Source organism: Vitis vinifera, chromosome 3 (genome assembly GCF_030704535.1).
Source record: "Vitis vinifera cultivar Pinot Noir 40024 chromosome 3, ASM3070453v1".
NCBI classification, from domain to species: domain Eukaryota; kingdom Viridiplantae; phylum Streptophyta; class Magnoliopsida; order Vitales; family Vitaceae; genus Vitis; species Vitis vinifera.
In genome coordinates this window covers 5,490,224-5,508,483 of record NC_081807.1, presented here as the reverse complement: position 1 = coordinate 5,508,483, position 18,260 = coordinate 5,490,224, and the positions used below count along the sequence as shown (strand labels likewise).

The 18,260-nt window shown below is 31.6% G+C and overlaps 1 protein-coding gene across 1 annotated transcript; it reads left to right on the top strand.

Annotated features, from left to right (window-relative positions):
- Window positions 1-8,884: 8,884 nt before the first annotated feature.
- LOC100246968 (abscisic acid 8'-hydroxylase 4) lies at window positions 8,885-11,668 on the top strand. The gene is made up of 9 exons (XM_002282197.4): window positions 8,885-9,218; window positions 9,340-9,661; window positions 9,974-10,123; window positions 10,220-10,468; window positions 10,589-10,678; window positions 10,763-10,841; window positions 10,939-11,045; window positions 11,135-11,253; window positions 11,383-11,668. Exons 1-9 carry the CDS (start codon window positions 8,929-8,931, stop codon window positions 11,492-11,494), a joined length of 1,518 nt encoding a protein of 505 aa, XP_002282233.1. The 5' UTR covers window positions 8,885-8,928; the 3' UTR covers window positions 11,495-11,668.
- Window positions 11,669-18,260: the final 6,592 nt, after the last annotated feature.

Sequence of the window (18,260 nt, the reverse complement as noted above, 5' to 3'; positions counted from 1 at the left end):
CCACATATCCCTTCTTGCATTTCTTCACACTTACCTTACTGTTTTGAAGGCTAAGGAAGACAGCATATTAACCATAGACAACGACATGAAATTGAATGGAAACCAAGACTACCCTATTGGCTCCTCAAATGCCTTATAAACATTATTCTCTTCCTATTCATTTTTCTCGTCTTAGTTATGGTTGATTGGTTGACTAATCGATTGAATCAACTACTAGCCATTGGGTGATGGAAGGTCTAGAAAGTGACTGTTGGGTCAAATAGGTGAAGAGTTTGATAATTCGATAATGGAAATGATTGTAATTTATTATTTCTTTTCAGAAATTTATACAAGAAAGAAATAATAAATGTTCTAAAATTAAGAAAATTAAATATTATTTTCTAAATTAAGAGAATAAAATATTATTAATATTTAATTATTCTTGATTTATAGAAATATTGATTGAAGATAATTTTCATCGTTATATATGTGCATCATCTTTTTCCATTTTATGCCTTGTGTCTTATCATTTTGTCTCTTTTTTGTCTTCTTACTCTTTATCCTCTTTTGTCCTATTTGATTTTATTTTTCTTCACATATCCCCTTAAGTTGTAATGAGAATGAATATGAGTGTCTAGCTTGTCTCGAAACTTAATTGTAACATGAAAGAAAGGTAAAACATCTTCCCCTCAAACTAAATTTTTTTTGCCTCTTCAACCATTTTGGCATGGCCTATATTGTCCAAATAAAAACTTATGCATGCTCTAAGAGCGTTTTCTCTCCTTCTTTTTGGTGATGACTAATTGTTTATGTCCTTGAAAAATTACTATGATTTGGCTAAAGGAATGATAAGGTGATTTAGTAAGCATACTAAGTATATATATAAAAGTATATTCATACCTTTATCTTAAGCTATGTGCGAATTGACAAACTTTGTCTTCATCTAAAATTTACTTTTGATTGCAGTGAAATTGTCACATATATTTTAAAGTCTTTTAAATATTCTTCAAGATATCATTAATTTTTATTTTTCAACTGTAATAGGAAACAATTGTTCTTTAAGGGAAGTTTATACCATATATATCATGTTAATACTTAAGATCATACTAAAAACGTCTTCTTTCATAGTTCCATGAACTCATAAAATGGTAAATTTGTCACTGTTAATCAATAGTTGGTGTTATAGGATAGGATTTTTTTTCCCTCATCATCCTTAATTTCTTCAAGTTTTTCTCCACCTAAAAGATGTTGGAGAACACTAGTGCCGTAAACGAATAGAATAATTTGATTTCACATTGATGTCATAAATGAATGAATGATTTGATTTCGCTATAGTAGGAAAAATATGATTTCTAGTTTGATTAAGATCAAACTAAAAAGAATACTAATGGAAGGTTAGACTCGAGTTTGAGCCTACACCTCTAGCTCTAATACCATGAAGTGTTTGATAATTTGACAATTGATATGATTGTGTTTTATTATTTCTTTAAAAAAATTTTATATAAGAATATATTGTGAATAAATTTTATTTCCTAAATTATGAGAATTAAATATTATTAATATTTTATTGGTCTTTATTCATAGAAATATTGACTGAAATAGATTCTTATTATTACTTTATGCGTCTTTATTTTTTTCTATTTTATGTATTGCCTTTTACCATTCAGTGTCTTGTGTCCTCTTTTATTCTTCCCTTGACAACAAGCTCAACCGATCAATCATTGATTCGATTAGCCTTCAATCGAGTGAACACTAACTAGTTGAGTTGGTTAAACAATATTAAGTAGGTAAATAATAACCAGCAGTTGAATCAAATGAATAATAATTGAGTGAATGTTAACCTATTGAGTCCCTTTGCTCATATCTTGGTCAAATATATACAAATTTTAGAAAATTGGTGCACAAAACAAAATTTGATGAATGAAGCAACCTATCATATATACTTCTACTTCATCGTCCATTTTTGTAGTGGCAAAGGAGAGAGGAACACCCCCCATCCCCCCAGCCCCCCCTTGTCCCCTTGTATCATTATGTATTTGTCATATCAAATCCTCCTCAAGGATTTAATTAGGGGTTGTTTGGCAATACTCTGAAAAATGGTTTTCTAGATGTGTAAGGGATTACCTCCATGCACAGTTGACTTGCCCCATGAAGATCATCAGGGGTGGGCAATCTTTATTGGGATGATGATATGAGCATATTGGGCAATAGACAAAGGTCTGTCTGCGGCAGATAAATATCAAAGCCTTCAACCTCCATTGTAGACCATAGAAAAGATAGAGATAAAACTCAAGTGCCTGTCTCTGAACTGATGAGGAAGATCTCAAGATGTATACTCAACAAGGTTGGATACGATATATCTTGGTGAAGATTCCAAAGACAAAGCACTAGATGTCCATTTCTTCTTTGTTTTCTTGGTTTCATGATTTTTTCACAACCCAAAAATAAGAAGTGTAAAATATACCAATTTGAGTGAACTCGTGGGAAAATAAAATGGAAGAATAAAGTTCAATCTTTGTAGGGGGTCCATTGGTGAGAAAGTGGAGTGTGTATCATGGGAAGATCTAGGTCGAAATCTGGATGATACTGTACGCCCCACGTACCAAAATTCCATCAAATAAAGTGTGCCTTTTTTTGGAGATTCCCCGCCCAAGATGATATCCATTACCCAACATGGGGTCTCATCCTCTACACGCATTTTAATGTCATTGGCTCCTCTCTCTCAATTGGACATTAGGATCATATTACCTTTTTTTTTTTTTTTTGCTTTTTATCGTAAGATTTCAATGGCTATTTGAGCAGCAAAATCATAGAAATTTTGAAAAATACTTTCAATTGTAGTTTCTATCACAAATAATTGTTATAATTATGTATCACGATTGATTCTTTTTTATGTAGATATTATTTGTTTTGAATCTAACGAGCTTTCAAAATTTTAAGACACGTTTATATTATTAAAGAAAAACCCATCCGATACTAAAAATTTCTTCATATATATCTTACGTAAGATACCATGATCAATAGGATTATGATGACTTTGATGTCTTTTCATGTGTACGTTATTCGTTCTCGACCCAATATACTTTCTCACATTGTACTCCCCGATTTCACAGAAGGTTCAATTTTTCATCGATTCAAAAACTTTGGTTTTGTATAAAAACTAAATTTGGTTTTTTTTTCCAAGTTTGGGGGGTACAATAAGAATGAATGGTAGCGACATAGACAATCAAAGAAAAAGGATGCCATGGTGGGAGGGAAGGCATCCACCTCACCACTCTACCCTATCTAAATGAGTGGAATAATTAGGGGTGGAGGAGGGTGTTGAGTGGATGGCACTCCGCCGTATGTTCCAAAAATGGTACTAAAGGAGGGGAGAGCGGGGAGTAGGGCATCAGCTTTATATCTCTTGGTTCGGCTAATTTAGGTAGATATGGGCATCATTCTGGGTATTTGGAAGGCACTTGCTTCTGTTTGTTTCCTGGGATAACTCCAGATCTTGGGGATCTTCATTCCTCACCCTTTTGCTCAACACTTGGGCCTCCTTCAAGCATCCAACCCACATGGCTCCCCACTAATACTCATTTCAGTTGACTTATCCAGTCAAATCATTTTATAAGTACTTCCTTCACTTACTACTAACATATTATTTTTTTCTCACGCTTGCACCCTCTTTGCCTTCTTTCAGATTATTTGGCTACGTTTGGGAGAACAATTTTTTGTTTTCGAGAGAAAAAAAAAATTATTAAGTATTCCTAAAATATATTTTTGATAATTATTCTATTTTCTAGCCATATATTAGAATTTGATTCGACTTGAAAAATTTGTAATACAACATATATAATGAAACTAAAATTATAAATTTTTTTAATGAGTTTGTAGTTGTAGAAGGAGATTGGGCCGATACTTACTCTATTCATTATTTACATATATATATATATATATATATATATATGAATTTTAGTTTTTCGTGTTTTGTTTTTTATTGTCTGTTTGTGACAATTAATTTAAAATATATTAACATAAATAAGGTTTTTGAAAATACAATAAAAAATATGAGTCACGGAGAGAAAGTGATAACTATGGGTAGTGATAACTATGGGTAGAACCACGGGTAGAGAATAAAAAATTCGAAGTCACCCTTTTGTAAGCATGACCAATTTCTTTATCCACTGTATATATATATACTAATGTTGTGACTTGTGAGAGAGATTGATGGTCTTGCTTCCGATTCCATCGCTTTGCCACGTGTACTATTTGTACACAAGAGGTGTCAAATTTGTGCTTCTTCTACCACAACATCAAGAGCCGTGGGTGACTCATTTTCTTGCTTCTGCTTTTACCTTTTTTCTTGATTCTTGATTCTTGATGTTAACTACTGAAATTTTACTAACACTTTCATTTTGAAAGAGAATTTAAAGTCAACTTCCCTTAAATCACAAAAAAAAAAAAAAAAAATCAAAATTTTTATTAATTTTTTTTTTATAAAAAAATATACCCATTTTTTTTTAAAAAAAAATTGAAAAATAATTTTGGAAAATCCTAAAAAGGGGAGGCTACAGGGGTGGGTGGAAAAGTGAATCCTATGAAATAAAATTGGTGGGGATGGCTGAGTCAGTGCCGTATTGCAGTGGCACATTCACTCTTGGCAATCTCTTTGAAAATCCTACTCAAAATTTTCTTTGGCTTGGTTGATTTTCTTCTAGGATTCCATGTCCACCTATTCTCTATACCTACAAACTATGCTTCTCACTGAGGAGAGTAGTATATAGCCATGATTGATTACCACTCTTGGATTTATAGAATCCTTCGAAATTTCTACTTTTTTTTATTCATTATTTTAGTTACCCCACTTTCCATGCTATAAATTATTATCACATGGAGGCTCACATGCAAAATAATTTGAGTTTCAAAATTTGAATCAAAGTTCAAATTGAATTTTTGGTTCATCAGCGTGGGGGAATTATAGGTATAGAGGACTGCCAGCATCCGATGTTTAGGTTGGTATGGTATGGATATGGAAAATACTATAATTGATATTGATAGAAGATGGAGACAATCTTGACTTGTAAGTTGTCATTTACTTATTTATGTTTAATTATATTATGTATTATCTTATCTAAATATAGAAAAAAAAAATGATAAAAAAGAATTTTAGGGTCTGTTTACTAACGGTTTTCTCGAAATTTTGTTTGAAAATTTAAAATATTTTTAACTTATTTTTAATGTTTTTGAATATGTTTTAAAAATAATTTTTATATTTAGTGTTTTAATTTTAATCATTCTGTATATTTGTATAATTACATTTTTTAAAAACACTCAAAAAATAGGTAAAACCAATATAAAACAATTAAAAAATGTTACCGTATTTTCTAAAAAATACAAATTATTTTATGGTTTTTAAGCGTGTTTTTATAGTTTTTTATTTTGAAAAACAGAAAACTATTTTAAAAGACAGTTTCCAAATAGGTCCGTAATATTTTTCATGTTTTTTAATTGTTAAATTATCTCCCATATTTGAAATTTAAGTTTATGATTAATTATTTATATTAAAATAGTAATTAATGATTTATTTTATAATTTTGAGATAAGTTTCATAAGAAGGCTTATATTTTATAAGATTTAAAATAATTATTTTGAGTTAACCTTCTAACTCATCAATTCCACAAAGGTTAGTGGAATACTTCATCACTCCATTTTAATTATTAAATAATAATAATAATAATAAATGATAATAATAATTTGTAGAGATAAATTCTAATCATTTTAAAATTATCAAAATAAAAATATATTTTAAGGATCTATTTTTTTAGACATTGAAAAGACATCATTAATAAAATAATTTCATATTTAAATTTAATTATATATATTTAAAATGTTAGGATGTTGTATATATTAATAACCAAAAGTGCTGACCTGACCGAAATCTCATGACAGTATATTGAACGTTACATGGCGGAATGTTTAACCAATTGTTGATTGACACGTCAACTGGACTGGATGAACATGGCAATGCATCTATTTTCACATATTTGGCTTACCTGCATATTAGATGATATGTTGATATGTTGATATGTTGAAATATCAAACATGACACGCGCCCAACTCAACTGGGCCTAGGATTCTAAGTATTTCTTTTTTCCTTAAATGATCAAGCATGCCTTTAAAGACCAACATCAACATGGAAGAGGTTTCACTACAATTCTATGCATATTCAAGTATGATTCTTGGAATCACTTTTAGCCTAAAAAATATTTTTTAAAAACCATTATATGTGGGATAAATTTTACGAGATATTTTTAAAATTTTAAAAAATCACTTATAGTGTCGAAGAAAGGTTTTTTTTTTTTTTTTAGAGAAATATGTGATGTTTATTATCCTAAAAATAGTTGATGAGAAAACACTTTCATTAAAAATACTTCGAGTACGATTTGATGAAAAAGATTAAGAGTGCGTTTGACAAGTAAAATTGAGAAGTGTTTCTTTTTTTTTTCTAATACTTGAAAAATAAAAATTTTCAAGTATTAAAAAAATTAGAAACACTTTCTAGAATCACTATTAAACATATTCTAAAAACACTTCCTAAAAGTATTATCAAACACACTATGATACAATGATAAACCACTTTTACTAAAAAATAACTGAGGAAAAAACACTTTTACTAAAAACACTCTTAAACGCACTCTAAATTATAATACAAATTTGAGAAAAAAAAAATTTAAATAATACTCACATGCCCACACTGTATTTTAAAATAAAAATTTATTATAAAATAAATATGAGGATTAAAAGATCATTTGTAGTATTTTTTTAAAAACATTTTTTATTTAAAAGGTATTTTTGAAGATTTAGGAAACACTTTTAAAAATCAATTTATGGTGTTGAAAAAAGACTTATTTTCGGTAAAAACACTTGGAATAAAAACACAATCAAATATATTCTAAATCAAAGTAGAACAAAAAAAAAAAAAATTATTCAATTATTTTTATTAATTAAAAAATTCTTATCACAACACAAAAATTGTGGTATAAATTTTATAACAAAAAAGATAATTTCATAGCATAGACTATTATCAAAGGGGTATATTTTTTTTAATTACAAATTATATAGTTGTATTATCACATTTTTAACTAATAATAAAAATATTATTATTCACAAAAATAGTATGTAAAAAAGTAGGAGAGGAAGGCAAAGGTGGGTAAATTTGGAAGTGGGCTTAGAAGGGCAAGAACAGTGTTTGGTGGCCAACATGTTGACCTAATAAACAGCTAACGGTTTGTTTTCTTTAAGAAGTCTCTCGATGTGGACCATCAAGACATGGACACGTGTCGAATCCAGCTTGCTTGGATCGCGACTACCACCTGACGTGGTCTTCTTCTGATACGGACGTCACGCGCAGGCTCAACAAAATGGTGGGGGTCCCACGCTCGCGAACCTTCCACGTGGACCCATGCCCGAATGGGACATGACATGATGGCCATCCGATCTAGAAAGTCGAAGATCTTAGCGGTCTTCAACGTGTGAGCTGGATTGCACCGCCGATTCACTGGGTCCCACCCCCGCCCTGCCCCTCCCTTTTCACATTCAACCGCCCTCACCTTATTCCACGCTCTCAACTTTTAACCTTTCACGGTTACAAATTACTCTATTTTTCCATTTATTTTTATAATAATAATAATAATAATAATATTCTAAAAATGGTTCAAGATTATAGATATCATTCTATTTTTGAAAAATATATAAATCCTTTGAACTCTACAGGCCCTTCTACATATTTAACATAAATGGAAATATTTATTTTTTTAAAAATAAAGTCGGAAAAAATAGATATAAATGATGCAATCTAGGTATTGTTTGTGTTTTTTTTTTACTTAATTATAAATAAATCTTAAAATTAAATAGTATTTAATACAGTTAAATATTAAATTATTTATTTTTTAATATTTTATTTTATTAAATATTAAGAAGTAAAAAAATCAATAAATTATTTTTAGTATTAAAAAAAGTCAAATCTTTTAATTTTTTTATTCAATAAAAAAATTTTAAGAAATAAATTATAAGTTGATAAGAAGTTAAAAAAGAAAGTTATAAAATTTGAAAATAAATGTTAAAATAATAAACACCGCCCAACATAAAAGGCTTGAAGGGTGTGTAAAGCACGAGGGGTTTATTTTGTTGCCATTGAAAATCCAACAAAGATGGGAAATGTGAAGGTCTTATTGCTTTCCAATCGGATGAAGATAGTGATAGGCTCTAAATCTAAGGTTATCGTGGAAAGAAAATATGAATATGTGAGGACAGAGTTTTCCATATTAGGATTTTAATCCATGCTCATATACAACTCCTATACAATTAAACATGATGTGAATGGTATCAATAAATTGACTATTTTTTCTTTAAAAAAAAAATAAAATTAAATGTAAATAATTTTAATTTTTTTTAAAATTATTTATTTATTTTATACTTTGATACCCTCATCCGAATCCAATTCATTTTCAACTAGAGGATGGTACATAAAAATGAGAGTACAACTTGTTCTTATCTCTTCAACCCATATGTAGGTCTTAGACTCTTAGTCTTATACATACACATATTTGGATTGCCCATGAAAAAGGTAGAAATTGGAGGAAGAATTTTTCTCCAAAAGGAATGGAGTTGGGGGTTGAATTTTGGAAAATAAAGGCCTTGTGATTTTGACCCTTTTTATGACATTACATAAAATCCACCAAATATTCAAGTATTTCAATACGTATATATAATGAAAAAGGGAAAAAGAATCAACATATATATCTGATGAACATTGAATTTGCCCGCGTACTGTTTGGAGAAGAGTGGATCAAATTTAAAATCGGCTTGTCTTATCCCAATTCACTGTTCTTGGCTCTATATAAACCCCCTACTCTTACCAATTTCCTCTCATTGACTTGTTTCCCACAACCAGAATCTTTCCTGATGTACTCCTCTCTTTCTGCAACACACCAGAAGCTCAAGAGAGAGAGAGAGAGAAAGGGAGAGAGTTGCTGCATTTGTATGGAGATTCTTTCTATTTTCTGTTACATCTTGCTCTTTCTCTCTACTCTTCTTTCTTATCCCTTCTTATTTTTAAAGAAACAAAAGAAGAAAGTATCAAAGCAAAGAGTTTATAAGCTTCCCCCAGGCTCAATGGGGTGGCCTTATATTGGAGAGACTCTCCAACTCTACTCCCAAGACCCCACTGTCTTCTTTGATTCAAAACAGGAAAGGTTGGTACTGTAAACCCCAAAATTTTCTGTTTTTTTTCTTCTTTTTCTTTTTTCTTGATCTTTGTCTTTGCATGGGGTGTTTTGAAGTAGTTAGTAATGCCGATCTTTGATTTGTCTTCAGATATGGAGAAATATTCAAAACCCACATACTTGGGTGTCCTTGTGTCATGCTGTCTAGCCCTGAGGCTGCTCGGTTTGTGCTGGTGACTCGGGCTCATTTGTTCAAGCCTACGTACCCCAAGAGTAAAGAGAAGATGATTGGCCCTTCTGCGCTGTTTTTTCACCAAGGAGACTACCATGCTCAGCTGAGGAAGCTGGTTCAGAGCTCACTATCTCCAGATTCTATTCGGAAACTAGTCCCCAGTATTGAAGCCTTGGCTATTTCTGCTTTGGAGTCATGGGCCGGCGGGCAGGTCATTAACACCTTTCATGCCATGAAGAAGGTTTGCTTTTATGTCTCAACTCTACTAATTACTATAATCTTCTTGTAGATGATTACGTTATAATCAGAAGCATGTTTTTAGTGTGTAGTTGCATCACTTTGTTGTTTTCAGACTTTTTGGCTTTATCTACATGGCCTTTTTTCAGTGATATGGGGTTGTGATTCTGTTGTCCTATTCCTCATTTGTACTGGTTTGTCTTCCTTAGGGATATGTTCTCATATATGGGTTCTCTACAAATTTCTGATCACTGTTCCTAACACTTTTGTCTGGATCATGCTTTTCTGATACATGGCTTTCCTTTATCTTCTACAGTTATCTTTTGATGTTGGCATTCTTTCTGTTTTTGGTCACTTGGAGGGTAATTACAGAGACGAGCTTACCAAGAACTACTGCATAGTAGACAAAGGTTACAATTCCTTTCCCACAAATATACCAGGAACGGCATACAGCAAAGCAATCCTGGTAAGCTCTCTACATGCTACCTAGCTGCATATGCTTGTTAGGGGCTGTTTAATCTGATTCTTATATTTCCTTTCGGGTTTTGATGAATTCAAAAAGGCAAGGAAAAGGCTTAATCAGATTGTGAGAGAGATCATTTGTGAGAGGAAGGAGAAGAGACTGGTGGAAAAGGATCTGTTGGGCCATCTACTGAACTTCAAAGATGAAAAGGGGCAAATTTTAACTGAGGATCAAATCGCCGACAACATCATTGGCGTACTGTTTGCTGCTCAGGACACAACGGCTAGTGTCTTAACTTGGGTCCTCAAATATCTCCATGATGATCAGAAACTTCTAGAATCTGTAAAGGTTAGATTTCCATTAAAGCCTTAGAAGCTAACCTCCACTGTTGTGGTCCCAAATGTCATGAATTTCACCATTGAATGAGCCAGACGTGTTGTATTTACTATCCATTTTTTGTCATGGCAGGCTGAGCAGAAAGCAATATTTGAATCAAACAGTGGAGGAAATCGGCCTTTGACATGGGATCAGACTAGAAACATGCCACTTACTTATAGAGTACGAACTGCTCAAACTTTAAGAGTTTGTCCTGAATCAGCCTCATGAACCCATTTCTCAGCTGCACATGTTTGAAATTTTCAGGTCATATTAGAGAGCTTGAGAATGGCAAGCATCATATCTTTCACCTTTAGGGAAGCCGTAGTTGATGTAGAGTACAAGGGTAAGGACTCAAAGAAAATGAAACTTACATATGGTTATGAATTTTTCCTAGTTCTTTTTCTTCAATATATTCTGAATTGCTCCGGGAATTTTTGCAGGATATCTCATTCCAAAAGGTTGGAAGGTGATGCCACTGTTCAGGAACATTCATCACAATCCGGAATTCTTCTCTGATCCTCAGAATTTCGATCCATCTAGGTTTGAGGTATGCAATATTGCAGATATATATATAGTTTATATCATGATCTGGTTCTCTCCTCCTCCTTACATATGTGTTCATTTATGTATTTTCAGGTTGCTCCGAAACCGAATAGTTTTTTGCCATTTGGTAGTGGAGTCCATGCTTGTCCTGGAAATGAGCTTGCCAAGCTTGAGATCCTTATTTTGACTCATCATCTAGTTACCAAGTTCAGGTGAGATATATCATATATAGCAAAAATGCACATACACTTTTCAAAAATTGGTGAATTTCAGGGATTTTACAGAGATTTGAGAGTTTGACAAGGGTTTTTGTTTGGGTGTTTGATGGTTTATGGTTGCAGGTGGGAAGTGGTGGGATCACAAGGTGGAATTGAGTATGGACCATTCCCTGTTCCTCAGCGTGGACTCCCAGCCAGGTTTTGGAAACTGGAAAGCAAGAAGAGTGCCCCTTAATTCTAGATGACTTCTCCCACTATTGTATTAATTAGTCTCCAAACCAACCCTTCTTTTTTGGGGTTGGTTCCTATCTCATGTAATTTTTGGGCTTTCCCGTCTCTAAATGTAATTTGACCATATATTAACAGATGAGTACTACGGGGGGGAATTTTTTCCAGCCCTTAAAATCAATGCCATTTCTTTTGTCTCTATGGTGTGAGCTTGAGCATCTTGCTTCATGTGGATATCAGCAGCGGTGGCCTCAAATGTGCCACGTGCCGGTTGGTCACTGGATTAACTTGCAAGAAACAGGGGAGAGAAGTGCCCCAGGCTGGACGGCATCCCCAAGGACACCAGAGCTCGTTAATGAAATGGGGAAAAGGGACCCATGACTAAGAATGCCGCAGTTGAAGCCATGTACTGCTCACTAGTCTTGATGCTAATATACATGCTTTGGCCGGTGGCCGGTGGTGGCTTCTATGATTTTTTTAATAGTCCCAGTCACCAAGGACAATGTCCTAGCCAAGCTCTCAATTAATGCAACCTTTTGTTTGGATGGTTCCTACCAAAATGCCCATTAATTGACCCTCCCCTAATGTCCAACCATGGAAAGTACTGGTGTGGGATATGAAAACGGAACTCTTTCTAGGTCATTTCCTCTTCAAACAAGAAAGAAGTAAAAGTTGCATACCAAAGTCTGCTCAGCTAAAGGTATAAACTAAGCCCCAAAAAATTATCAGAAACAAACAAAATCAATATAATTCGTATTGATCTGTTCTCAATTGTGTAGATATTATTCGTTTTGCACCCATATGATCCTCATGGTTTTAAAAAGTACAGAAACCATGCATTTATAACTTTGAAAACTTTTTTCTTATCTAATATGAAATATCATAATTACCCCTTATATAAATATAATGTCCTTGTTGTGTTTTATGAAATTGCAGGGTCAAGATCAAATATGAGGGTTAGGGTTTGGGAAGGCGGGGTCATGACTATCATCATTGCCATGCTTGCCATCATTTCCACAGAAATCGCACTCTCGCACCACGATGTATAGATACTGTTGCTCAACATTCTTCCCAGTATATTTAGTTATAGGAACAAAATTTCACAAAGCTACTATAAAATGCAAAGCACAGTAGTTGCATGTTTCTTTGGCACCCACCAAGACCACTTATAAAGCAAGATGACCCCAGCTTACATATTTCCATGATAATGCACATCATATTCAACAAAAGGATGCATGTTTTTACCATGGTCATAATATGGATTCCTCAAACTTCTTTTAATGAGTCCACCAAAAGTAACTGCTAGATAAATTATTAGGTAATCATGATTAGTGCCAAATGATACTGACAGATGAACTAATACCCCATTAATTAATCAATCAAGGTCTTTTTGGGGTGAGAGCCACACATGGATTGCAGCAGCCTGCATGCTAATTATACATCATCTCATTTTTACAAGACAAAAAGACAAATACATCACTTACCATCATGAAGTGATCTGAGTTATGACAATGGATTTTCTAGACAAGTGAACAATGCCTTCAATAATTAGGAAGGATCATGAACCTTGAAGGGTAAAAATGAATGACTAATTAGGAAATACTTTGGTGGTAAGACCCTCCATTTTGAAAAGCAAGCTTAAAAATAAGGTTAGGTCAAATCAGGGATAAAATAATTTATTTTTTAAATCGAAGTTAAAATTATAATTTCAAATGATTCATATTAATATTATAAAAGTTTTATCAGATATGAAACTATTAATTTAATACCGATTATAAAACTATCCAACTACAAGGTGATATGGGTATGCACTTACATTTAAGGGTTTTATATAGGTCAATGCCTGTACTATTCTTTTATATCTTGATGCAATTCCTTTTATTTCTTAGTGGATTACCCCAATCCCATATTGATGCTAGTGGGCCCATGCACCTTGCCTTTCCTTTGAAAGTACTTTTAATAATGGTCTTGAAAAGTCATAAAGTTAAAGAGATGACTATTAATTCTTGTGTCCCTTTTTTCCTAGTTTAGAAAAGTAGGTTTTTATATTAAACTCTTAGATTAATATTCAAAGTTGGTTTCTCAAAAGTTATTTTACTAAAAAGTTCAAACAAAAAAATAATAAAAAAAGCTTAAAAAAAGTTTGAACATCCTATGGACATTTGAATGTTCTTCTTTGTAATATTTGAATGTCTACTTGTATTTTTGTACTTTTAGCTCTAATTTTCAACATTTATCCTAATTTTGAATTTTTTGACGCAAAATGGTTATTTCTTATACTCTAATACATCCAACACATATATACCTTGAATTCAAATCAATTTTGAAGTAACTAGAAATCGACCATAACCAATAAGACTTTCAAAATATATGATGTATTAGATTTAGTGCAATAATGAAATAGAATTGCCAACATATACAATTTAATACATATATACATCCATACTGATCTGATATCCCTTTTGATAGTTTTATGAGATGCCCTTATCTCTCAAAACATAACCTAACTAAATCCTAATATAAAACTATCTTAAACATTATGCATCACTTGCACTACTTTCATCGATAATCCTATTATCTGCATACATTCAAACAATAAACGTGTGAAGAATAATACGTGACAAAAAAAATGTATATAAAATGGTAAAGTATCTCAACATGAAAACACAATCATACATATCACTTTCAAAATGGTTATCAAATTCAACTTTATTTGTTTATTTTATCAAAATGACAAATAAAAAATGTGGAAGTAGGTTAGAGTGATAGAGACGAGAGTAAAGCAAATGAAAGATTTCTAAAAGAGGGAAAACATAACAATAATATATTGCAAATCGAAGTAAGATACATGCATAGAGCACTAGAGAGAGTGAATAAGAATATAGCCAAATCAAGCAACAAGATACAACCAAAAACCAAAATCACTCTCTCAATTAAAAATTGAATGCTCAAGACTAGAAGTCCATATCACAAGGCAAGAATGTACATGAACTTAGATATAGCTGTAAAGCAATCTAATACACATCTATCAAAAATTGCCCATTTATGCTTTGGATTCAAAAGTTTATACCCCCAATCTAGAATTTATGATAGTAGTGCTAGTAACCAAGGACCAAAATATTAAAATTTACTAAATTATTGGTAATTGAATTTTTGAATTTTATGAAAATATTAGAAATAAAATAAAATTGGTGGACAAAAATTAATTAAAAGTTGTAGAAATATTGGAAAAAACTCCAAAAAGTGGTAAATAAGTAATAATATAAAGTAGTTTTATTGAAAAAGAAAATATTTATGATAATATTTGTAATATTTAATAATAATATACATAACTTGAAAAACACATTTAATATTGAAATAATAAAAATAATGATCAATCTAATTTAGATGTATAAAAAAAAGCAAAAAAAAAAGGATATATGTATGTTTTTTTATTTAAAAATATTTATAATTCTATTTATAAGTTTAAGTTTATAAAATATACTAAGTATATTTTTATGGTGATTTTTATATTTTAACAATTAGTTAAATAAAATTTGAAAATAAGATAATTAAATTAAATTATTTTAATATTTTATTTTATTTTTATGAATCAAAAGATACAATGAAAGGGGTACATTATATTTATGCATAAATATAGCAAGGGCAACAATGCCTCAGTGGCGTGGATCGCCAATGTCATGTGGGAGGGCTTAGGCTCTTGTTCCCTCCTCTTTCATTTTAATTTTAAAACTTCCCTCATGTAGCTTGTGATTAAGTTTCAATAAATCAATGATTAGATGGGAAAATTATGAGAAAATCATTAAAAAAAATGAAGATTTTTTGTATGGACATCACAATTTTCAGGTCCCTACTCAACGGCTCTGAACTCTTCCTCTTTAGCTTCAATAGGTAAAGTAACATGCTTTACACACTTAGACCAAGAAGTCTCATTAATAGGTGTAGGGTACTACAAAACAAAAAGGTCATACCAAGAGTTTGGTGAAATGTTAGCTAAAGAGGAGTCATGAAATACTAAACATTATATTTTATTTTTCTTTTTCAATGAAGCCTTAAAATCTAAACGATTTATTTATTTTTATGATCTTTCTCGTGACAAAAATGATATTGTATCTTACTTTCATCTTTTTGTCCCTTATGCATCATTTCTTTGCTTATTTTCATTACACGTGTTTTTCTGAAGTAACTTTTCATTTGGACTTGTAATGGTGAGATGAGTTATATCAAACTTTTTTGTTTTGAGTATTTCCTCTTCTTCAACATATGACAATTAGTTCATTCATCTTTCTTTGTACTTTAACTCGTTTTAACACGACCAAATTGTATAGAAAAAAAAGTCATTAGAAATTGTCATGTCCATTCATTTTAATTCTGTAGTGTTATTGTTCATTTTCATATGTTCACAACACTACTATGAGTGTCATATTTTATTGTCATCATTTTTGTTAGAAATTTGAGGCTAATCCAAACTATGGTAATCACCTTAGAGGGGGGGGGGGGGGGGGGTGTAAATAGGGTGATGATTTTTTTTTCACAAATTTAAACTATGTAAAAATAAGAGACAATTATATGCAAATATATAATAAACAAAATAAACACAATTGCATATAATTTAAAAGAGTTAGAGAAGAGAGAGTGCAAACACGAGAGTTTATAGTAGTTCGGCACTTCTTTGCCTACGTCCACTCTCCTCAACCTCCTAACCGAGTGAGGGTTCCACTATCTTGACGCTTCAACCAAACTTCCAATCTCTTTACAATTGGATTATGGTTCCAATTCACCCTCTTGGACTTTTGGCTTCAAGCACCCTTTGCACTTCTTCAAGAGATATCCCTCTCTTGAACAACCTCTCAAGGGATACCCCTCACTTGAGAAAATTCCTCACAAAGATATACAAATAATGATCTCTCAAAATCCTAGTAATAGAACTTTAAGTTCAAAGATATAAGAAAAATTAGGATTGAATGGTGCACTAAAGATATGCAAGTTTTGGAATAATGATGCACTCAAAAATACTCTTCCAAGGCTCAAATATAATCAAGAAAGATTTGGAAAGGTTTAGCTTATGAAACAATGAAGTTTGAAGTCTTTTTATAGAAGAAAAAAGTCATACTAGCCATTGGGGGTTCGATCGGTCGAGCTAGGGGTCGACTGGTTGACTAGCCGTTAGGAAAAGTGACCGTTGGGCCTCAACCGGACCTCAACCAGTCCTCAACCGGACCTCAACTGGTTGAGGTTCAACCTTGACCGGGAAGAGAAGACCACTAGGAGAGAGATAAACTTTTTGGCCTCCCTCAACCGGTCCTCGACAGGACGAGCACAACCGGTCGACCGGTTGAGCCATTCTTTTGGCTCAACACTCAACCTTTTTCAATTTAAAACCTTTTAACACAAGTTTGAAAATCATTTAACACAAGGTTTTAATTGAAAACATGAAATTATCCAATTTTTAAGATATTTAAACCAATATTACTCTTGAATGATTTTGGTGTATAAATAAAGAATGAAATGCATGAAAGTCCTAGTGCACCAACAACCTTACAAAGAGATCTTAAGAAGCTTTGGTCTTGAAAAACTCTTCTCTTTGAGGTGGTCTTCTTCTTCATGATTTCTCATTTGACTTGATTTGTCTTTGGATTGCCACTTTAGAAGTCGTCTTGCCTAATCACACTTGAAATATAATCATTAGTTCTAAACTTTATTTTGTTATCATCAAAATCAAGATTAACCAAACCTTGGTTTCATAATTTTGATTATCAGGATACTGGAAAGGCATTTGAAAGTTGTTGACAACTACTTTTCAATCAATTTAATATAACTCATTACATTACCTAAATCTAGATTGCTCGATGAATTACAAGAGTAATTGGACATTTTAAAATCATTAGATTCATGCTATTAAAACGTTATCATTTTTCATATAAAACTTTTTATTTTTTATTTCTTTTAAAAGTAGTGTTTGTAGGTGTAGACTCTCTTAAAGTATAATCTAAATCCTTATAGCTAAGTTTAATATCGATTTCTTCCTTCCAATTCCTAAAATTTTCCCAACTTAAAGATTTAATATTGCAAAATAGCTAGTAATAACAACAAGAATCCTTGCTACAAAATAAAATTTAATTCTTAAAATTCGTTGACATGTGATGAAAATATATAAAAGCATACCAAAAAAATATAACTATTACAAAAATCAATTAGATATCATTTCATTCATAAAACAAATGATATTATAATTTTTCTATTGGGTTGAATCACAATCACACAATATAAAATTATGTTATTATAATTGTTCCATTAAGTTAAATTATAATCAAAATTAAAGCATTGAAACATAAAGAAATTTAACATAGTTGGGCAAAAAACTTTTAAAAAAGAAAAAGAAAAAGAAAAGAAAAAACTTCATCGACCTATAATTTTTCATCTCATCAAACAATATAATAGGTTAAAATTGATAGAGTAGAAACTTAATAAAGTAATATTACTTTTAACCTTCATCCATGATAAAAATACTAGTTTGAGTCACTTTATCAACCAAATTACAAGAATTTCAAGTTATTACTCTCAATTGATTGAAGGAAAAAATGTATGGTGAGTGGTTGTTTTCAAAGTAATACCACGTTAGAAAATTTTTGAGAGTACGTATCGAGACATCAATTAAAATTATATTTATCAGTTATGTTTTTCCATAAAAAACCATTTTAAATTCATGTAGGCTATGCTTTCGTTCATTCTATCTTATTAAAGATTCATGTAGGTTATGCTTTCATTTATTC